The 23964-nt window shown below is 40.7% G+C and overlaps 1 protein-coding gene across 5 annotated transcripts in view; it reads left to right on the forward strand.

Moving 5' to 3' along the window:
* ASTN1 (astrotactin 1) overlaps nt 1-23964 on the forward strand; it is a 441904-nt gene that overhangs the window by 292696 nt on the left and 125244 nt on the right. For 4 of the 5 annotated variants that reach the window (XM_020984286.2, XM_020984287.2, XM_020984289.2 and 1 more), the window contains exon 9: nt 12808-12882. The exons of the other annotated variant lie outside the window; for it this stretch is intronic. In XM_020984286.2, coding sequence (XP_020839945.1) covers nt 12808-12882 — 75 coding nt within the window. The remainder of the gene's footprint in view (nt 1-12807; nt 12883-23964) is intronic. 5 annotated transcript variants of the gene reach the window in all.

Here is a 23964-nt window from a genome sequence, read left to right on the forward strand (position 1 = left end):
ACCTTGGATGACAGACATGTGGTCTTTCATAGGGCCGTAATCAGAGTCATTCATACTAGTGTAGATTTAGAAGGAAATTAGAGGCCATTAGCTCGATTTTACAGTAGAGCAAACTGAGTCCCAATTCAACAAGTCAACAAGTATTTACTAAGCACCTACTATGTGCCAGGCACTGTGTTAAGTACTAGGGATACAAAGAAAGACAAATGATAGTCCTGCTCTTGAGGAGCAAGGACATAGAATGGTTTGCCTAGGGTTACACATTCAATATATGTCTGAAGTGGGATTTAATCCCAATCCTTCCTGGTTCCAAGGCTAACACTTGAGCCACTATATCATTTTGCTTGTTAGTAACAGTCAAAATTTGTGTTCCACCGGTATAGTCTTTAAGAACTCCGTTCCATGCCACAATAAAGTATCAAAGTATTACTTTATTAGATTCCCACTCATTTCTGAGTAAATTAATAGTTGGAATTTATAAATTCTGACTCTGTCTTGTCCTTTTGAATTTCCCAACCTAAGAAGATATACCTGGGTAGGTAATTAATAGGTAAACCACTCATGAAAAGGTCCAAAAGAGAGTCCAAATGTTATTCCAAAGGAGATCAAAGTATTATTATACTTTCATATATATATATGTATATATGTGTGTGTACATGCACACACACACACACACACACACACACACACACACTCTACCACCAGAGCTCAAAGGGTAGAACTATCAAGGAAAGTCAAGAAAACAAACATTGAATGCCTACTATGTGTCAGGCACTGTGTTAAGTAAACATTTGGTGGTGTCCAATGCCTAGGGAACCTTGTTTTCCATTGTAAACACCAACAGTGCTGCTGAGCCTTGGGGTCCCCCAGAATGACAACTTAGGATCCTCTGAGTAACTTAGGGGGTTCTACTGTAGTGGGCATAGCTCTTAATATAAGTAGTCTTTTTTTTTTGTGAGGCAATTGGGGTTAAGTGACTTGCCCAGGGTAACACAGCTAGTGAGTGTTGTATGTCTGAGGCTGGATTTTGAACTCAGGTCCTCCTGACTCCAGAGACTCCAGACACTATCCACTGTGCCACTTAGCTGCACCATAATATGAGTAGTCTTAAGGAAGACAAAGTTGTCCCAGAATCAAAACCTATTTCAAATCTAAAAAAACTATTATGAGAAAAGAGAAAACCTGGAGGTTTTGGTAACTTCCAAGGACATCAGATTTCAGACATCTACCAGAAGAGATTTAGTCCCCTTAGGGAAACCATCAAATGCTCTATTCCCTTGAAATATCCCCAGATCAAATTGTGGATAACCCTAGCTGTAATCCAGAATAGCAGAACATATACCTGGATAGAGCACCTTCTCTGCAGTGTAAAGTCTTAGAGAGTAACCTAGAGCAGTGGTGTCAAACTCATAGCCCAAGGCCAGCTCTCTAATTGAGAGCCACCCAGAACCAGATGGAAATATAAGTGGTAAATGTTTAACAAAATAAATAAACATACAATATAACTTAGATGATGTTGATTTGTAGTTTTCTAAGTTAATCTAAGACCTGCAGGGTTCTGTTACTATTTGAGTTTCATAGCACAGGCGGAGAAAATCGAGGTGACTTGCCTGCTGGGAAGTTTCAGGCATGAGATATAAACAGAGGTCTAGGGGCAGAGCCAAGATGGTGGAGTACAAGCAGTGACTTGCTTGAACTATTCCCCAAACCCCTCCAAATACCTGTAAAAATGGCTCTAAACAAATTCTAGAGCAGTAGTACCCACAAAAAGACAGAGTGAAACAAATGTTCAGCCCAAGACGACTTGGATGGTTGATTGGAAAGCTCTGTTGTGCCAGACTGGGAGAGGAGCATAGTTCAGCATGGGCCCTGCAGACAAAGACCTGGCCTCAGCAAACTTGCAGTAGTCTTTAGGGGATTGAATCAAGGGGAACTGTGGCGGTTTCCAGACTTCTCAACCCACAGACACCAAAGGCAGCTTAGAAAGTCAGTAGGAAAAGTCTGTCAGACGTGAGTGAGAGAGGAGCTTGGTCCCAGCCCCAGGCCTGCTGCTGCGCCGGGGTGGTGGCGGCTTCTGGAGCTCTTGACCCACAGACAGAGAGGGAATCAAGTGTCTGAGCAGAGGGAGATTACAGGGCTCTCTTTGCTGGTGCAGAGGCAGGATTCTCTTGCTTTGTCTGTGCTTGGGTCTGCGTCTCAGTTCTGAGTGGCAGTTCTGGGGAAAGGAGAAGCGCTGGCATAGTGGAGCTCATAGTGGCAGTGAGAGAGAATCCTTCTCACGGTTCCGAGGCAGAGAAGAGTGCTTGTGGTCACTCATACATCATAGCCAAAGCCAGGAAAGGAGTAAACACCTCACCCTTGATCATACTACCTCAAAAATGGAAAATTTTCCAATCCCTATAAGCATTTCTGAAAACAGCTGCACAAAACCCCAAAAGCTTGGGACAGTACATTTTGCACATTGGAAGCAGACTCTTACCTTAACAAAGAGTTTAAAAGTCAAATAATTGGCTGGGATCATGAGCAAACAGCACAAAAAACATCAGACCACAGAATCTTACTTTGGTGACAAAGAAGAAGAAAATATACAACCAGAAGACAAAAGCTCCTACATCCAAAGCCTCCAAGAAAAATGTGAATCAGTTCCAGGTGTTGGAAAGGCTCAAAAAGGATTTTGAGAAGCAAGTAAGAAAAGTAGAGGAAAAACTGGGAAGAGAAATGAGAGTAATAAAACAAAATCATGAAAAATAAGTCAACAGCTTGCTAAAGGAGACCCAAAAAAATACTGAAGAAAATAACACCTTAAAAAATAGATTAACCCAAATGGCAAAAGAGGTCCAAAAAGCCAATAAGTAGAAGAATGCCTTAAAAAGCAGAATTGGCCAAATGGAAAAGGAAATCCAAAAGCTTACCAAAGAAGATACTTCCTTAAAAATTAGAATGGAAGGGGCAGCTAAGTGGCGCAGTGGATAGAGTACCAGCCCTGAAGTCAGGAGGACCTGAGTTCAAATCTGGTCTCAGACCAAACATGACACTTACTAGCTGTGTGACCCTGGGCAAGTCACTTAACCCCTACTGCCTAAAAAAAATACAAAAAAAAAATTAGAATGGAGCAAATGGAAACTAGTGACTTTATGAGAAATAAAGACATTGTAAAACAAAACCAAAAGAATGAAAAACTAGAAGAAAATTTGAAATATCTCATTGGAAAAACAACTGACCTGAAAAATAGATCCAGGAGACATAATTTAAAAATTATTGGACTGTCTGAAAGCCATGATCAGAAAAAGAGCCTAGACATCATCTTTCAAGAAATTAACAAGGAAAACTGTCCTGATGTTCTAGAACCAGAGGGTAAAAATAGAAATTGAAAGAATCCACAGATCACCTCCTGAAAGAGATTCCCAAAGGAAAACTCCTAGGAATATTGTAGCCAAATTCTAGAGTTCCCAGGTCAAGGAAAAAATATTGCAAGCAGCCAGAAAGAAACAATTCCAATATTGTGGAAGCACAATCAAGATAACACAGGATTTAGCAGCTTCTACATTAAGGGACCATACGGCTTGGAATATAATATTCCAGTGGTCAAAGGAAATAGGATTACAATCAAGAATCACCTACCCAGCAAAACTGAGTATAATTCTTCAGGGGGAAAAAATGAACATTCAGTGAAGCGGAGGACTTTCCAGCATTCTGGATGAAAAGGCCAGAGCTGAATAGGGAATTTGACTTTCAAATACAAGACTCAGGAGAAGCATGAAAAGGTAAACAGGAAAAGAAATCAAAATGGACTCATTAAAGTTGAACTATTTACATTCCTACATGGAAATACGATATTTGTAACTCATGAGACCTTTGTCAGTATTAGAGTAGTTGTAGGGAAAAAAAAAATTATGTGTATATATAGATATATAGAGGGCACAAGGTGAGTTGAAGATTGAAGGGATGATATCTAGAGAATAAAAGTAAGGATAAGAGAGGATTATGCTGGGAGAAGGAGAAAGAGAGAGGTAGAATGGCATTAATTATCTCACATAAAACAGACAAGAAAAAACTTTTACAGTGGAGGGGAAGTGGAGGAAGTGAGAAAGAATGAGTGAATATTATTTTCATTGGATTTTGCTTGAGGAGGGAATAACATACACACTCATTTGGGTATGGAAATCTGTCTTACCCTACAGGAAAATAGGGGGGAAGGGAATAAGGGGGGATGATAGAAAGGAGGGCAGATTGGGGGAGGGGGTATTCATAATGCATGCTGTCTTGGGTGGGGGGAGCGACAAGATGGGGAGAAAATTTGGAACTCAAAATCTTCTAGAAATAAATATTGAAAACTAAAAATAAATAGATTAACAGAAAAAACAAATAATAATAAGAAAAAAGAACAGAGGCCTTCTGGCTTCAAGGCCTGCTCTTGAGCTCTAAACCAGTGGTGCCCAGATGAAATAGAAATGAGGGCCACTAAACCATGCATAAAGATTCATGCAGGCTGCATATTGACTTAATAGTAACGTCATATGTTCTATTGTATTTTATTTATTTTGTTAAATATTTCCCAATTACAATTTAATCTGGTTCAGGCTGCACACTCAGGAGGGCTGTGGGCAATATGTGTCCATACCTCTCTGCTATGCTTCAATTTTTCTCTGTGCTATACCTCTCTCTCTCTCTGTCTCTCTGTCTCTCTGTCTCTCTGTCTCTCTCTCCCCCTCTCTCCCTCCCTCCCTCTCTCTCTCTCTCTCTCTCTCTCTCTCTCTCTCTCCCTCCCTCTCTGTCTCTCTCTGTCTCTCTCTGTCTCTGTCTCTCTCTGTCTCTCTGTCTCTCTGTCTCTGTCTCTGTGTCTCTGTCTCTGTCTCTCTCTCTCTCTCTCTCTCTCTCTCTCTCTCTCTCTCCCTCTTTCTCCATCCTGTGTATAGGTACAGAAAAAAAAACACAAAATAGATATAAGATAATTTGACGGTACTGTGGAAGGTAGGAACTAGCAGCTGGGGGACTAGAAAAGGCTTCATATACAAGGTGATACTTGAGCTGAGAAAAAAGATGAGGGGGTAAGCCAGCACAGAGACAGGTGATGGAGCTATGTATAATGAACAGTAAACCCAATTTGTTTGGACTGTAGTATGAATGAATAAGAATGTACAATAAGAATGGAAAGGTAGGCTGTAACTGAACTTTCAGTGTCATAAAAGAGCAGTGAAATTTGGTCCTAGCCAAGCTACTAGGGAGCCACTGGGCTTTCAATGACATAGTCAGAGCAGCACCTTAGGAAAGTTACTTTGGAAGCTGTGTGGAGGATGGACTGGAGTGGGGAGGCAAGGAAACCGATTAGGAGAATGTTTTGATAATCCAGGCAATAGGCAAGGAAGACTTAAAAGTGGCATGGTGGTTATGTTAGTAGGTCAAAAGACAGAGAAGTGAGAGGTGTTTTGAAGATAGAAATCTTAAGATTTGACATTTGGCTGGATGTGACAGGTGAATGTAAGTGAGGAGCCAAGGAAGGTACCAAGGTTGTGAATCTAGAGTGACTAGAAGGATGATGATGATGTCCATGAGGTAAATGGGGAAGGGAGAAATAATTAATTATTTTGGACAAATTAAGTTTGAGATACCTATGGAGCATCCAGTTTAAAATGCTAGTAGACATTGAATGACATGAGGAGCTCAGGACAAGAAAAAAATATGTATAGAGATCTGTCAATAGATGCTTTTCATAGGAGCTATCATCTAGGTATTTTTCCCCCATCTTATACTTCTGGAGCTTTTTTTTTTTTAATCCTTGTATAGAATTTAACATGTATTAGTAGTAAATGTATTATTTTTGGCTTCTGTTCTAGTCTATGGAGACTATTCTCATCCAATGTTAGAAATGCCAGTCAGTTTTACCTCCTCCTCACATTCAACAAACATGTTTCTTCTACCTTCATAAAAGCTATAAATAAAGAATATTTCCTAGCACTAAGAAGGCTTAGCCAGGAGTAGGGAACCTGTGGCTTCGAGGCCACATGTGGCCTTCTAGGTCCTCAAGTGTGGCCCTTTGACTGAATCCAAACTTCATAGAAGAAATACATTTAATAAAAAGATTTGTTCCATAAAACTTGGATTCAGTCAAAAGGCCACACCCAAGGACCTAGAAGGCCACAGGTTACCCACCCTGAGAAGTGCCTAAGCCTTAGGCACTTGACTAGATATCTCCCTCCAAATTGATATTCACTGGTTAATGTCTATTCTTGGCTTCCACTTGTTCAACCAATTCCAGATTTACTTAGCTGTTCTATTACCTAGGACACATCCATTTTGTCCATAAGAACAGCATGATACCTGATTGTACCCATTTGTAAATTAAGGTTCAGAGATGATATGTGACTTTCTCTTGGGAACCTGTAAATGCAATCTTCAAGTTATTTCTCCTGAAAAATGCTATTTGTTTTCAGGTTGTTTCCTCTTCACTACTCCCCATGTACAACTCAAACTAACCTGTCATATAGCCAGCTGGGGTTTGTGCACAGATACATGTCTACTATTATTTCTTATTTTAATATTATCTGGGATGTTCTCCCTCCTTGTCTCTACTTTCTAGAAGATATTCTGCTGTTCTCACCCACAATTCACTGTCTAATGTATTCACCCAAGTATCATTCAACCAGTTCCCATCTTCCCAATAGCAATTAATGAAGGGATATTTACTGAGAATGTAATGTTAAGATTGAATAACGGAAGTGCCCAGAAATGGACTCACTCTCTCTTCTACGTGCTCAAATTTAGAATTGTCTAAGATCTAAAGTGGTTGCTGCAAGAAGTTCCCACCAACTTCATTGCTGGGTGTGGTACAGTCAATGAATGATTCACTCTCTTGCTAGCAGAGCAGTGTTTTGGCTGCTGCATCAATTCAGTGCTGGGTTGGCTCAAGCATGTTCCTCCTCTTGCTGTGTGCTCACCAGCTTGGCTTCTTGTGGCTTCATTTGTTAAGGAGACCACTGATAATGCTTTCAACCTTTTGCAGATCACAAAGTTGTAGCCTGTTTTTTTTTTCCTGTCTCTGATGCTCATTCAACTAAGATAAGGAAAAAAATAAAAACAGAGTTGAAAAAGGAGGAAAAGGAGGAAGAGGAGAAGGAAGGGGAGATGGAGGAGGAAGATGAGGAGAAGGAGAAAGAGGAAGAAGAGGAGAAAGATGAGAAGGAGGAGGAGGAGAAAGAGGAGGAGGAGAAGCCAATAGAAAATAGTCATAGGATACATGTTCTGAAGTGGGGAAAGCACCTACACACACACACACACACACACACACACACACACACACACACACACACACTTTAAGAAGCTGGCTCACCAACCATCCACCCAAGTGTGGATGGGCAAAAGGCAGAGAATATTGCACATGTTCTTGGAACTGTGCTCTTGTTGTCTGGTCCCCCCACCCCCATTATATTTCCTTATATATTTGTAATTATTTATTATTTTTAAAAACAATACCAAAAAGTCTTGCTGAATATTTGGTTTATACTATCATTTGAGACCTGGAAATGTTCTACCCCTTCACTGCTGGGGGAAGAGAGGGGTCCCTATTATTTTCCTTGAGATTCTAGGATTTTTGTTCCTTTCAATGAATGCCATCATTATTTATCTTAGCTCTATAAAGTATCTCCTTTGCAGATTATAGTATAATAAATCTATAAATTAATTTGAACAGATTGTAATAAGGACTGAACTTGTGATTCCTCTCTGATGAGGAAACACCCCCTGTCAACACAGCTTGTCACTTTCTCTGCGATTAATAGCCTTTTAGAGTTGATTAGAGCATTGGTGTCAAGCGCAAATAGAAACAGATTCCTATTAGTCATATATTGACTTAGAAAGCCACAAATTAACATTATCTGTGTTATATTTTATTTTATTAAAAATTTCCCAGTTACATTTTAATCTGATTTGAGCTTCACTTGGGAGTTTTGTACCTGTCAACTATGTTTGACATCTCTGGTTTAGAATACTGAGTGGTCATGAGACTTGCCCAAGGTTATGTTGCCAGTATGTGTCAGAATTGAGACTTGAACTCAGGTCTTCCTGATCCCAAATCTAGGTCTCTACCCACTGTACTACACTGACTCTTGTATTTTATGTATTATCATAATTTTTATTATTTTGGGATGGCCTGGCCATAAGTATTGAATATGCCTCCATTTATTTGATTTATTGTTCCTTTAGGGGATACTTTGTCAGCGTTTATATATGTATGTATGTATATGTATGTATAAACACACATATATGAAATATGAATATATACATATATGTATATATGTATATAGTGTGTGTATGTGTGTGTGTGTGTGTGTATATATATATATATATAGTATATGTGTGTATACACAGAGATAGAGAGAGATGCCAATATGTATATCTCTGTATGCATACATACACACATAAATGCGCATACACACATCTTGAATGTGCTGTGGTACAATGAATCCTAGATTTTTTGTTTTTTTCTTTTATCCTTATTTTGAATGGGACTTTCTTCCCCATCTATCCTGGTTTATAGTATTATTTTATTGAAAAATGTTTGATTTTGTGGCTCTTTTGTATCCTGTTTCTTTAATGAAGCTATTAATTGTCTCAATTTCTTTGTTGATTTTCTAGAATTTTCTAAGTAAACCATCATGTCTTAAGCAAATAGGATAATTTTATCTTTTTTGCCTATCTTAAGGCCTTTAATTTATTTATCTTGTCTGATCACTATTGTTAGCATTTCTAGATTTATGTGAAATAACAGTAAGGAAAGGGGTCAGCCTTGATTTACAGAAGCATTTACTTTAAAGCTTCTATTGCTTCCAATTTGCATATAATGTGAACTTTTTGTTTCAGATAGATACTTTATATGTTATTTACAAGGAGATCTTTCTATTACTATGCATTTTAAGGGAGTATAAATGAGTATTGTACTTTATCAGGGGCATTTTCCTCCATCTGCTAATATAATCATAAGGTTGGATTTCTTCCTACTTTCATTTAAGCAGCTATAGCAGTGTAGCCCTGCTTCCTCCACAAAACATCCCATGATCAGTGGGAAGGGGGTGGTGAATTGCTCTCTTGGCCTGCCCCTTCCTTTGCTATGTAAACATGAGACTCTCAGGTCTCTCATTTATCTGTCACCCCACTTGCTTTTATCTCTTCCCTTGTAACTGTTAATAGGGTATTTATTTATTTTTGGTTCATTTAATTAGCAAATCTGTGAGGTTGTTGAGGGTTTATTCTTCCTAGCCTCTTAGAGCTTTCTTTAGCTCTTTTATGTCTGGGTCTCAGTTGTCTTTCTTAGATTGTGAGCTCCCCAAAGGCGAGGACCATATCTATCTTGATCTACACAGGAACTTTAATGAGGCAGCATGCAGATCAGTGTTTAATAGGCACGTCTTAATTGACTGATTTACCATTGCCTTTCCTAGATGTTTATTTTTATCATCATCGTTAACAATTACACTTTGGGCAGTGTGATTTACTCCTGTAGAAGATGCAGCTAGGAAGAGGCTGATCAAAGTTAACTCACTGTTAACAAGTTTAACAGGATTAGGGGATATGAATCCTTAGCTGGGCATTGAAGATATCTCCCTCTTCAAGGTCTGAATATCCCCATGGGCACCACATTTAAGACATTATTCTGTCATTGATCATGTCATGTAAACTACACTTGCCTTGGGTAGTCTTTGGTCCATTGACAGTACATTAAGGATGATGTATTTACTGCTACTTTGGGAGTCCCTGAGCTTTACCTCTGGACTAGGCCTCTACATGGGATAGTTAGAGGAGAGAAACAGAGCTGAGGAGCAAAAAAAAGAGATGAGGTGTGTTGTGGGTGCTTAGACATGGTGCCAGTGGAAAGGTAACCTTGCCCTGTGTGAGGCCCCTCCATGGAGCCAGGTGACCCATATGAAGAAGGAGGCACATGGCCTCAGAAAGTGCAACAGCAGGAGACAGTGACAGTGAGAGGAATTCCTGGACAAGAGGAACTGAGGCATAGCAAGGGTCACAGCCATCATATGGAGAGGCAAATCCAGACCTGGCTCCTCACTAATATTGGGAGTTGTATATTCTATAGTATTCAGTGTGGTTTACTTTAGTTGTTTTCTTGGAGGGAGGGGGAGAAGGCTGACTATTTCAAACGCAAGTTTGTTCTCCATGCTAATTGAGCAGCCAGGGTAGAACAGTATAGGTCCCTAGAGGAGCGTGGATTTCATCAAAAGGAAAGGTTATTTGACTATTTAGCAACACTAAGAGTGCCCTCAGCTAGTATTCTAAGTTAGGAAATGCATCGTCAAGTCCCTGGGAAGACAGAGCTCACCAGAGGGAAAGGAGGTAGACTGAATATTGACCCTGAGTGCTGCCCTCTTTCAGGGAGTGCTCAAACTTTGGATAGCCCTTGGAGACCCACCAGAGAAAAGAAGAGAATTGGCTTCATTGTTTTTATGGGCTTCGTAATGAGATTTTTGTGTTTGTGCTAATGGACTTTTTTTTACAGATGAAATAATGTTTGTAAAGTGGCCTGGCACATAGTAGGTTCTATATGAATAATTAATTTCTTCCACTTCCCTTCTGTCAGGTACTATGTATTGTTAGCCTGAGCACTTGCATGGCACCCAAAGTCTCCTAAACATTAGCCAAACTCTAGTTTTCCCAGGGGAAACATCACTCTGGGGTCATGAACAGAAGAGATTGTGTGTGTATGTGTGTAAAAAGCCCCCCAACATTGAACATGAGCCTTGTAAACCCAGACTTTCAATTCTAAGCCTTAGATTACATATCAACTCTGAGATTTACTCCCCCAAATGAAATACCATAGCAGACAACACAACAATTAGTTTTAATGACATCTATCCTAGGAATTAACTTGAATGAGTGTAATTTTGGCAACCTGAAAGCCCAAACCCAGTGTGTTACTCTTGAAAGTGTTAACCATCATCAAAGTGAGATCTTGCCTACCATAGGCACAACCTGACCTGCTCCATTTGACCATTGTTTTCTAGGATTCAGATGAGCAGACTGGCATTTTTCCTTCTCATTTCTAGACCTGACTATGAATCATACCAGACATTTATTGAGTACCTGCAATGCATTAGGCTCGGCTCAGCAAAGAGAATTGGATGCGAACCCTGCTTGGCAGGTTCACCATCTAAAAGGGACAGAACTAACACAAAGGATGAAAAAAAAAACACATTAGGAGAAGGGAATTTTTCCCATGGTATAGGGGTTATTCGTAGCATTAGTATTGTTTATGAGTCAATTCTGCTTGTTCTCAGGGGTTCCAAATTGAATTCTAGGGGCATAGCAAATACACGCATAAGAGGGAAAAGTGTTGTGCATTCACAGAAGCCACAGCTAACAGCTCAAAGGGTGCCCTCTCCAGGTAGTTGCTTGAATAACTCATTGGACTGAATGCTGAGGTTGGGTTGAACCTAAGTGATTTACTTAGCCTGCTCAGATTATAGCAGTTGCCTTTGCCAAAAGAAAAAAAACAAAAAAACCAAAAACCAAACCAAAACAAAACAAAACAAACAAACAAATAAAAACCTGTGGACCGTAAACTCTCACCAATTGGGATAGAGTGAAAAGAGACCAGACACACTGTTTGGATTAATGAGAAGTTATAGAGGTTGTTTTAGAAAAAAATACAAATTTATTACATTCAAGTATGGGAACACGAATTAAGCTAATAAAATATTACCACATAGACGGTCTGTTCAAGAAATAATCAATAAAGGGAGTTTGTAAGTACATTTTTTTCTATGGATTTATTATATTGTCAATACAGGTATTCCCTCCAATAGTTGGACACCTGAGGTGTAGATCCTGGACCACCTATGTTTTCTCATTCTCTTCAGTGCAATCAGCTGTCAGTTGACAAGCATTTATTAAGCACTTAATATGTGCCAGGTACCGTACTAAGTGCTGGGGACACAAAGAACAGCAAAGGACAGTCCCTGTTCTCCAATAGTCGATCTAAATCAACAAAGATTTATGAGGCACTTATTACAGGTCAGGCTCTGTCCTAGCTACTGGCAATATAACTACACACAGAAAGTCCCTGGCCTCAAGGAGCTTACTTTCTAAAAGGAAGTTAGGAAAGTGATGGAGGCCAGCTGAATGTAGATATCTGAGTTGGAGGCATTGTAAGGGAAGTCTGAGAGAAGAGTCAGGAGTGCAGGCTAGACAGGAGTAAAGACATGGTATCACAGGCTAACATACACACAACTCTTGTCCATATTCTCTTACAGATCCTTCATAAAGTATCTACCCTTCATGCTGGGGGCCTTCCTGTTTTTACAATTTTCTTGGAATTCTATGGGTACCAATGGAGTAAAAGAGCTGTTGGTTAACCCTCATATTCTCCACATTAGCCAGTGGGCCAATTAACATCATCAATTATTTTCCTGAGAATAGCAGCTGCAAAAGTGATTGAAAACTTTTTTCCTGGGAGATAGATAAGGATTCTTCTGCCATCCTGTTTCTACTGTACCTTTGCTTAGCAGCTTCCCTCCCACCCTGCCCCAATCAATAATTTTAATACTTTCAATGTCAGCATTAGCCCAGCCCACAACCAAATTATCATGATTTCTGAATTTATTGGGTCTAAATTCACAGGGCTTTGCTGTGCATTTGCTTCTGGTTATCACGAGTAGGTTAGTTAAAGGCCAGACGAGTTGTGGGCTGAGTTACTTGCACATAGATTGTGTTTATACTCCATTAAAGGATTTGGGGATTCCAAGTGCTGTGTGAAAGCAAACAGTTTGTGTTTGTGTTTGTGGTTTTTTTTTCTTCTTCTAGGCCTTGGCCTTACACGATATTTCAGAGAGGATTTGACTTGGTTTTGGGAGAGCAGCCTTCAGATAAGATATTCAGGTAAGTGAATGGTGGGGGCCTGGCTTTATGGCCTCCTCAGGTCCCACAGTTCCTACCTTTCCACTTTAATTTGCTCCTTAGTTACAAAGGAAATGATGGAAAACACTTCTTTATAGTAAAAGTACCTCTGTGCTGATTAAAAAGTAGGAGAATAGTGGAAAGAGAGCCAGATTTGAAATCAGAGAACCTGACTTAAATTTCTGTTTTCTTACCTACGTTACCTTGGTGAAGTCAATCCCTCTTGCTAATCCTACATTTTCTTGCTTGTCCAACAAAAAGTTGGAATAAAGCAAAAGTGAACATTGTGTAAGTATAATGACTAAACTTGGCCACAGAGAAGAGTTGAGGAAGTGATCTCTCTGTCCACTGTTGAGGTGGGAGACCATGGATGTGGAATATTATATGCCCTCTATTTGTTGATTTTTTTTTCAACTCCTTTTTTACACTCTTTTTTTAATTTTGGTTACAAGGTATGATGGTTTATGGGATAGGAGATCTGGGAGAGATATATTCAGAAATGACTATAATATAATGAGAAAAGGCATCAATACATTTTTAAATGAGATTGGAGTAGATAATCTCCAAGGTCCCTCAAGTTTTAAATCCTGTGATTCCTGATACTTAAATCTTTTGGCTTCTTTATAATCAATGTGTAACATATTCAGTAGAAAAATGGGCAAAATTCTGCCCCAGCCCCTAGCTTCTCATAATCCTTGAGGCCTCATTCCCTGTTTCTTGCTCCAGTTACACTAATCCCTGTTCTTTCTGTCATTTTAACAATGTAACCACTGTTGTCCTCTTGCTAGGCTTGCTGAAACCAGAAAAAACAAATAAACAAACCAAACGAGACTCAGTCTTCAGCACTAATATTATCATTGAGATAACAAATGTTCTCAGACGGAAATTCTGGCCAGGAATAATCCCCCATTTCTGCTCTTTGCTTTGACTTTTGCTATCACTCAATGTAGGAAGGTAGACACTTCTGATAGAAAAAGCAGAGGATTTCTCTCTTCTCTCCTCCCCTGCAAGACATATCACCTTAAGGCAGTTATGTGACCAGTAGGAGACACTACACCCTGCATGGAGCACAGATACACTCTCCAGAGGGACACAGACACAGATTTCCCCAGTGAGGACATGATATCCAATAGAGGGACCTCTGGCAGCAGAGAAGGGAGCCATTTAGCTTTGGCAATTAAGAATCACGTTGGAGAAGAAAGCAGACCCTGGGAGCCCAGCCTTGCAACTCACACCCTAGGCATTAGCTTCCTGAGGATTCCATATGGAATAAAAAAGCTATTGAGGCCTGTTGGCACCAGGGGTGTGAGTTGCCTTGGCCATGTATTTTCCTTACAAGTGTGTCTCACTGTCATTAGGTTATAAGTTTGTGCCTGCTCTTCCTATACCTGCTGTATTTTCACGACACTATATTCCAGATTTAGGAGGAATATTTTATAGCTACCTGATCTCCAACTCCGACCACACAGTCATCTCAGGCCCTTGGAGAGCACAGGCCCTAGGCAGCTCGGTGTACTCTTCTCCCACAAGTGGCAAACTCCCATCTTCTCCTTCTCAGGCATTCAGCCAGTATTTGCTGAGACAAGACCCCACTCTCTCTCTCTCCACCTCTTTTTACACTTGCATCCTTGTCCAGTTTAGATCTACACCTCTCCAGTTTTTTAAAATCCTCTTCTGTACTCTGATTCTGTTTTACTCACTCGAATCATTCTATTTTAAACAAACATCCCTTAACCCTATATCATATCATCTCATACTCTTCCCATCTTTTGTCATTGCTAGTATTGCTAGACTCACTACAAAAGCTGTGTTCCCTAGAGTGGGTCGTTTCTTCTCTTATGCTATGCCATGTAATGGAACAAGAGACAGAGGGCCTACCTATTTCTTGCTCCCCACTGCCACTTCTAGACTTCCTCTATATAGCTAACACTCTGCAGCTTCTCTCCTTTTCATATTTATTCCATCATTGCTATCTTCTTGTTCAAAGTCTTCTGGCTTTCACCTACTTGCCTCTGGACCACTCCTCTTCTTTATAAATTAGTTCAGTGTGTGTGAACAATGCATCTGTGTATACACATATATACATGTTGTTCCAAAATTTTAATCACAGTTTTAAGACTATTTTGACACCTTCTACATAGATATATAAAATGCATAGATAGATAGATAGATAGATAGATAGATAGATAGATAGATAGATAGATAGATAGTTAGATAGATCTTCCTCCCTAAACCCTCTCCTCTTCTAAACTTCCCTGTTACTATCAATGACTTTGGAATCCTCTTAATAATCAAGGTTGGAAACCTTGGACTTACTCCTGACCCTTCCTTGTTATTCACCTCCCACAACTAAACATTTGTTAATTCTGGTACCCTTATACCAAATACAGATACCAGACTAGCTCAGACAGCATTATTTGTCAGCTAACCTCTTGCAATAACCTCCTAACTTGTCTCTCTGTTTCCACTCTATCATCTTCCCCTCCAATCCATTATCCACACACACATGAGCTGCCAAAATGATCTTCCTGAGACCCAGACTTCACCGTGTTCCTTTGTTCAAAAACCTTCAGGGTCTCCCTGTCACTTCTAGGATAAAATAGAAGCTTGCTCCTCTGACATCTCAAGCCCTCTATAATCTGCCTTTACAGCATAATTTTGCTTTATCTTTCCTCATACACTGTGTGCTCTAGCCAAACTGGATTATCAACCATTGTGTAACTCTACTTACCATATACATTCTTGCACTCTATATCTGGCATCCATTTCCTTCTCATTTTTACCACTTACAAAAAGCATTCTTCTTGGAAGCTCCACAAAGATATCTCCTTCTGGGGGGAGGGGGAAGAATAAGCACTTATGTGGTGCCTGCTGTGTGCTAGACACTTTGCTAAGCACTTTACACTTTTATTTGATCCTCACACCTTGGGAGGTAGGTTCTGTTGTTACCATTTTACAGTTGAAGAAACTGAGGCAAATAGAGGTTAATTGACTTGGCCAGGGTCATAAAGCTAGTAACTATCTGAGACAAGATTGGAACTCAGGTCTTCTTTACTCCAGGCCTAGCACCTTATCCACTGAGTCAGTGGCTGCTTTAGGAACTTTTCTGATCCTTCGTATTTGTTAATGCTTAAAATTTGCCTCATTACCCTGTTTTTATGTATCTGTCCTATGCCTCCCATACTCAAGTAGAATATGAACTTGAAGGGAAATGCTATTTCATGAGACTTCTAGAGCATGCCAGGTATGTACAAATGACTCTTTGTTGAATTCAAATTCCCTACAATTCCATGACTTTCCACTCTGTCCAACTTATTCTTCTCCAACTGTTTTTTCTTCAGTCCTATCTTTTTGCCTCTCTACCTTGGCTTGCTTTTTTTTTTTGCTTCTTTTGTTTTTCCTTCTGTGTGAAAGAGGGAAAGGTACAGAAGTTCTGACATGATGAATAGTTAAACAACCCTGGGGCATCAACATGCTTGCAGTCATGGAGGGGAGCCATGATTGGCCTTGGACTCCCATAGGATTGGAGTTCACTTAAGTTTACTCAGAAAAATCAGTGCTTGGAGACTTCTTTAATAAACTGGTCTACTACCACCCCCCCCCCCACGCTCTACCAAGACCCATCAACTCTAAGCATTTTTTCCTGCCCTGTCTGTGATTTTTAATCTCTGTGGGCACTCAGCCCACAGCTCTTCCTGTTTCTTGAGGTAGCACCTGCCTTTGTTACAGAAGTTCACTCATAAACCTTGCCCATGGCTCCGGCACTGATTCATAGTATCACTTCTTTACTGTGCCTTGAATTTTCTCTTTTCCTTCTTTGGTGACAGTCCAGGGCAGACTGCCCTTTCTTAATAAGATTGGCTCAGGGATGGTTTGAAGGATTTGTGTAGCATGAAGAGAGGGACTTTTCAATGTTGTTATCTTTGGACCCTGACTGGGGTACCAATGTCTGGAAGCTGTTCTAACAATTTTGGTTGTTATTTATTTGGTTTGGTTTCAAATCCTTTCCTATTAATCATCCTCTCCTGGGTCTGAACTGGGAAGAGGCTGAGAAGAATAGCTATGATTTTAGAGAAGTCCTCTTCTGGAAGTTCTATCCTGGATTTGATCATTTCCAGTCCCAAAGACCCTGTAAAAATCAGGACAATCTCATCCCTTATCCAAAGGGTTTGGCCAGCAAATACCCCCCTACCCCACTCCCACCCCCCCACACACACACACACCCTGGGCCAGGATCTTGAACTGAATTTCTGCACAAAAACTCTCCTTTTAGTAGAGGTCAGCTCTTAGGGAGTGCCCAAACTATACCAACCTTACCACCTTACTTTAAAGCTGGTGTTCTGGGGACAGATAGGTGGCACACTGGATAAAGCTCTGGCCTTGGAGTCAGGAGGACCTGAGTTCAAATCTGGCTTCAGACACTTGACACTTACTAGCTGTGTCACCCTGGGCAAGTCACTTAACTCTGATTGCCTAAGCAAGAAACAAAACAAACAAAAAGCTGAGGTTTTCAACATGGTGTTTATGGAGTCAGTGGATAGACCTCAGAGAGGTTTGGGATGGGGAAAAATGCCTCTTTAATTTCACTAATCTTTGATTTCATTTGTAATCCTTATGTGATACATTTAAATATTCTGAGAAGGGGTCTATGTTGTTGTTAGAGTCATTTCAGTCAACTCTGTGTGTGACCCTATTTGGATTTTCTTGGCAAAGATGCAGAAGTGGTTTGCCATTTCCTTCTCCAGCTCATTTTATAGATGAAGAAACTGAGGCAATCAGGGTTAAGTGACTTGCCAGGGTCACACAGCTAGTAAGTGTCTGTGGCCAAATTTGAACTCAGAAAGATGAGTCTTCTTGACTCCAGGGCTAACACTTTATCCACTGTGCCACCTAGCTTAATCTTCACCAATTGCAAAAGTAGTTCATGATACAAAAGGTTAAGAAGCCCTACTTTAGAAGGACCTAGGTTCTGTATCTATGCTCGTAGCAATCATCATGTGAAGGTCAAATAAATCAAACCAATAAGTCTTTATTTAGCACTAATTATGTGTCAAGCCCTGTAGTAAATGCTGGGAATATAAAGAAAAGCAAAAATAGCCCATGTTTTCAAGGAACTTAAGTCCAATGGAGGAGACAACATGCAAACAGAAACAGAGAAAGAGAAAGAAAGAGAGGAGGAGAGGAGGGAGAGAGAGAGGAGAAGAGAGATTGGGGTAGAGACATACAGAGAGATGGAGGAGGGAAGGAGAGATGGAGAAAGATACAGAGAGAGAGAGAGAGAGAGAGAGAGAGAAAGAGAGAGAGAGAGAGAGAGAGAGAGAGAGAGAGAGAGAGAGAGAGAGAGAGAGAGAGAGAGAGAATAAATTGGAGATAATCTCAGAGGAAAGGCACTAGCATTAAGGAGGATCAGAAAAGGCTTCTTGGGGGGTTTTACTTAGGACTTGAGAGAAGCCAAAGGAAAAAAACAAAAAACGGAAGCCAGAGAAGCCAGGAGGCAGACTTGAGGAGGGAGAATATTGTTGGCATAAGAGACAGCCAATGAAAATCCAGAGTGTGAAGATGGAATGTCTTGTATAAAAGTAGAAAGGGAAGCCAGGGTCCCTGGAACTTAGATAACATGAAAAGGGGTAAAGAGTAAAAAGTCTGGACAGCTAGGAAGAGACTAGGTTATGAAGAGCTCTAAAAGCCAAACAGAGGGTTTTATATTTGACCCAGGAGTCAATTTGACCCAGGCAGCCAACAGAGTTGATTGAATGGGGGGTGGCATGGTCAGACTTGTGCTTTGGAAAGATAAATTTGACAATTGAGTGGAAGATAGACTAGAGCAGTCCAAGAAGACTGGAGGCAGAGCAATTTCAAGAGTCTAGGCATGCGATAATGAAGGTCTGCACTATGTGGTGGCAGTGTCTGATGAGAGAAGGGAATGCACATGAGATGGTTGCAGAGGTAGAATAGAAAAGACCTGACAATGGATTGAACATAGTGAAGTGAAAGAGAATGTGGAGTTGAGGATGGAGAGGGGAGGGCTGCCAGGCCATAAATTCTTGATTTCCATAAATTCTATTCCACATAAGTTCATGGTTAGAGGGTGTGTGTGTGTGTGTGTGTGTGTGTGTGTGTGTGTGTGTGTGTGTGCTCTTGTGCAGACTTCTCTGGTGAGTGCTTGCCTTTGAGCAAAGAGCTCAGTGCTTGGGTAGAAGCATTGCAAAGCGATGTGCAGGGCTCTGAGAGAGGCTGCAATAACCCACAGCAATAATGATTGCTGGTTGGTAGAACAGAAGGTTTAGCTTGGGAAAGCATTCCAGGGTCTCCCACAACTTCTTTCTTGTGATATTTCTGAAGATAGTCTTGCCAAAATCATAAGAAAAGAAACAGATGAGTTTTCAGAGAACACAGATTTTCCACAATTGTTTTCTCTGTACTTGGTGTTTGGGGCCATTGTAAAGGTTGTGCAACCAGAAGGGAGATCCCAGAATTTCATTGTCATAGCTATAGAATCAGCTGGAGAGGACATTTGAGCAATACTATTAGCTATCATTGGTAGAGCACTTTGAGATTTGTAAAGTGCTTTATATCTGTCACTTATTTGATAACTACACAGATACTATGAGGTAACTGTGATTATTTTCCCCATTTTTACAAAAGAGGAAACTGAGGCTGAGAGGGGTAAAGTGATTTACTTAGTGTTACAAGGCTAGTAGATGTTTGAGGCAGAATTCAAACACAGTTCTTCCTGATTCCAAGTCTCATGCTCTATTAGCCGTACCACCTAGCTGCAGTCATCCCACGGTCTTCAGATAGGACTTTACCTGAGCTTTCTTAGGCAGTGTTCATTGCAATAAAATGATTCAGAAAGATCAAATCTCCGAGCTAGAAGGAGTGACTGAGACCAATAATTCAAGGTCCCCTTCTTCAATAAACCAAACAAGGGATCATCAGAGTTTTGCTTCAAGTTCCCCAGTGCCTACAGTGCAGAGCAGGGATCATTACTTCCAACCTATTCTATCTGCATTTAGCTCTAAGTGTTCAGGAGATTTTCCTTATTGTCAAGTCTGTATTTGCCTCTTTGGTTCCTTCTACCCATTGCTTCTGGATCTGCCTTCTGGGGCCAAGAAAAAGACAAAGGCTGATCTCCCTTCCACATGACAGTTCCTTAAAGACTTGCAGACAGCTTTCATTCCTCCCTCACCCTCTTTCCAGTCTCCCTTCTGAAGGCTAAACATCCCTAGTTCCTTCAATTTTACTCCACCACTCTTGGCAACAAACTCTACTGTCTTATAGCATAGACTTCAAAGAATTTTCCTATTAAAAATAATTTCCCGGTAACTTCTATGCCAAATCCCTCCAGCTGCTGTTTAAGTCGCTGTTTCCTACCCTCAGTGGGAATGGAAAACAAGGACTAGAAGAGAAGCAAGGATGTAGAAAAATCCTTCCAAAAACTGATCATGGGGAGGATAGAAGAGGAGGAAGGTGTGAAGTGGCTGGTAATTGCATTCAGCCAGATAACTTCTCATCTACAGCAACTGTTGTTTGCATTGGGCTTTTGTCAGGAACTTTTAATTGCCAAGCAAAGACAGTTGAACAAGCTAGCCTTATCTCAGGAGAAAAGGCAGGAAGATTGAGATAAGTAACTAAAGCCTGTTGGTGGAGCCCCCAGCAGCATAGCACCTAGTGATCTGAAAACATGTGCCTAGTAAGTAGGCAGTTCACCAGGAGAATTGCCCACCACAGATGCTAACAAATAATGAAAAATAAAATAAAAATAAAACCCAAGTTCTGTATGCTAATAGGTCTACCAGGTGAAAATAATTTTGTAGTGACCTTTATAGGATCTATAGTGTCTGTCTTTAAGCTTTGGCTAAGTAAGTGCAATCTGGACACAAAGTGTGAGTAAACCAGCTAATCTTCAGGATGAAGACATAAAGGGGTCTAGACACTTCCTCTGTTTTCCACATTATCAGGAAGGAAGGAAGGAAGGAAGGAAGGAAGGAAGGAAGGAAGGAAGGAAGGAAGGAAGGAAGGAAGGAAGGAAGGAAGGAAGGAAGGAAGGAGGAAGGAAGGAGGAGGGAAGGAGGGAAGGAGGGAAGGAAGGAGGGAAGGAGGGAAGGAAGAGAGGAAGGGAGGAAGGGAGGAAGGGAGGAAGGGAGGAAGGGAGGGAGGAAGGGAGGAAGGAAGAAAGAAAGGGAGGGAGGGAGGGAGGAGGAGAGGAAGGAAGGAAGGAAGGAAGGAAGGAAGGAAGGAAGGAAGGAGGAAGGAAGGAAGGAAGGAAGGAAGGAAGGGAGGAAAGAAGGGAGGGAGGGAGGAAGGAAAGAAAGAAGGGAGGGAGGAAGGAAGGAAAGGAAGAAGGGAGGGAGGGAGGAAGGAAGAGAGGAGGAAGGGAGAGAGGGTGAAGGAAAAGGGAGGGAGGAAGGAAGGAAGGAAAGGAGGAAGGGAAGAAGTGTTTAAGTGATTATTGTGTACCAGGCAGCAGGGACAGCATGGAGTAGGAAATACAGAAATGATCTGGAGGGCAGGAAGAAGTGGGTTCAAATCCTGCTTCTGATACATACTTTTTGTGTCACCTCGGACAGATCGCTTAATCCCTCAGTGCTCTATGCAGCTCTCTAAGATGATAAGATGAAGAGAAGGTGACAGCCTGTATTGGTGGAGCAAGTTCCTTAGACCAATCAAACTACAGATTCAGTTCTTATTCTATGTGCTAAGAATCAGGAATACAAATAGAAAAAAATAATAAATTAAACAGTATGTGCTATCAAGGAGCTTTTAAGCTAGTAAGGGACCTTACAGATGACTCTCTCATTTCATTTTGAGGAATCTGAGGCTCAGAGAGGTTGTGACTTGCCCAAGGTTACACAGATAGTAAGTGATACAACCAGGATTTGAACCCAGGTACTCAGATTCCAAAGCCAATTCTCTTTCCACTACACAAGGAAATAATGAAATGCTACTTTAAAAGTGTGTGTGTGTGGGGGGGGTGCTGAGCCAGTTGGCACACATCTATAATTTCAGCTACTAAGGAGGTGGAGGCTAGAGGACCTCTTACGTACCCAATTTTCATGGGTTTTATGGGCTATGCATGCCAGTTAGGTGTCTACACTGTTTGGCATCGATATGATGAACCGTCTTGGAGTGGGGAGTCATCAGGTTGCTTAAGGAGACACCAACTGGCTCAGGTGAGATACAAAGCTGGTCAAAGTACTCATGCCAACAGTCAGTAGAATGGACCAGTGAGAAGCCCCTATACTTCTATCCTGAGTGCAAGGTGGGGAGATCCAATCTTATGAAAAATGAAAGAAAGGCATTAAGATAAAAACAACAAAGTAATGAGATCTGAAAGGACTAAAGGGGATCCTGACTTGTGTCAGATTAGTGGAGGGTAGAAGAATAAAATACAGGAGAAAGGAAGAAGAATTGTTGAACACCTACAGCCAAGTAACAAGTACTCCTGTAGTATAGAGGGAAGCTGGCCCCTAGAAGGTAATACAGTTCTTTCCTTAACCTCCAAGGAATGACAACATTGACTAATAGAGAAGGAGGCCATCCAGTAATGGCAAGAGGAAGACTGACATAATTGATGACTCCCTATTAAAGGGAAACATGGAGGTAGGGCATGTATCCAGGTTATGCCAGACAACCTCCCAACACTGATGCAATGTAACAACAACCTACTTTTGATGATACATATGGACACAAATGATATGGTGAGAAGGAGCCTAGAAAGCATCGGTAAAGATTATGACATTCCAGACAAGAAACCAAAGAAGATCTTGGAAGTACATTTGGTTACTTTCTTCACTCTTACAGATTAGAGACAGGAGCTTCAGAAGAGAAATGCAGATTTAAAATTGAAAAGCTGGTTTAGAGGATAGTGATTAGAGGTAGATTTGAATTTCTGGACAAAAGAATAAAACTTAAGAATGATAGATGATTCCTTAGAGAAAGAGTGTACTTGAGTAGATAGATAGATAGATAGATAGATAGATAGATAGATAGATAGATAGATAAAGACTATATATCTGTATATTTTTTTCTTCGAATCTTGTAAATAAGAGAGGGATTTAAGTTGGAAAAGGTAAGGTAGACAGAAACTACCAATGTATACTCAATTAAATTCAGTAAACTTGTATTTAATTTTTGTTTGTTTAATCTTTTTATCCTCAGTGCTTGACTTAGTGCTTCATGCATAAGAGAGGCTATAAACATTCACCAAAATATGGTGGAAGATATACTATGATCAAGGACACCATGTTCTAGGCACTGGGGATATGCAGATGCAATAATGCCTAGTCCCTGACTTCAGGCAGCTCGTAATCTAATTGGAGGGCTAAGGCTTGTAACTTATGTGATACTGTGCTCAGCCTGGGGGTGATGCTGGGGGCTTAACTCCAAAGTGGGGCAATTACTTATCTTTGACTAATGTTCCCCACCCCAAAAACTTCCAAGATTCTCCTAAATGCAGCTTAGATATGACTCATATCTAGGTTTTCCCAGAGGTGGATAGCAAGGCCCATAGATAATAAGTATGGCTGAAACTTTATTTCCTCCATTACAGAAAATTATTAGGATGTAAAGAATTCTTAGAAGTCCATGAACAGAGAAATACAAAACATTCCAATATCCCATGAGACTGTGACTGCTGAACATATACTCCCCATTCATTTTAGACTTGCACTATCCAAGTTAATGTAATAGCAGGATTGGCATGATGCAGAGCTCTTGCTCTACTTCACTCCCGTGGCATTACACCTTGAGCTGCAGGATGACCATCTAGTGAGCAGCCTATTTTTTTCTGTGAGGAGCAGCTACTGAGGAGCCGTCTTCCTTTAGGCAACTAATGCCTGAAGCTGGAAATCTTCAAATCTTGATTTCTTAGGAACTTCCAAATTTGCATGAAGGTATCATTTTCAGGAACTCTGGTCTTTGACCTGTGCAAAGGAATGGAAACAGAAAGGAACAAGGCAGCCAGGAATCCATTGTCCATGGACTTCTCACTGTGGCCACCCAGGCAAGCCTAGGCAGTTTACTTGGGGTTTTTCCTGCCAATTGCCATTCTCTTATCCTGAG

Source organism: Phascolarctos cinereus, unplaced genomic scaffold (assembly GCF_003287225.1).
Source record: "Phascolarctos cinereus isolate Bilbo 61053 unplaced genomic scaffold, phaCin_HiC Scaffold_5;HRSCAF=322, whole genome shotgun sequence".
In the NCBI taxonomy this organism is placed as follows: domain Eukaryota; kingdom Metazoa; phylum Chordata; class Mammalia; order Diprotodontia; family Phascolarctidae; genus Phascolarctos; species Phascolarctos cinereus.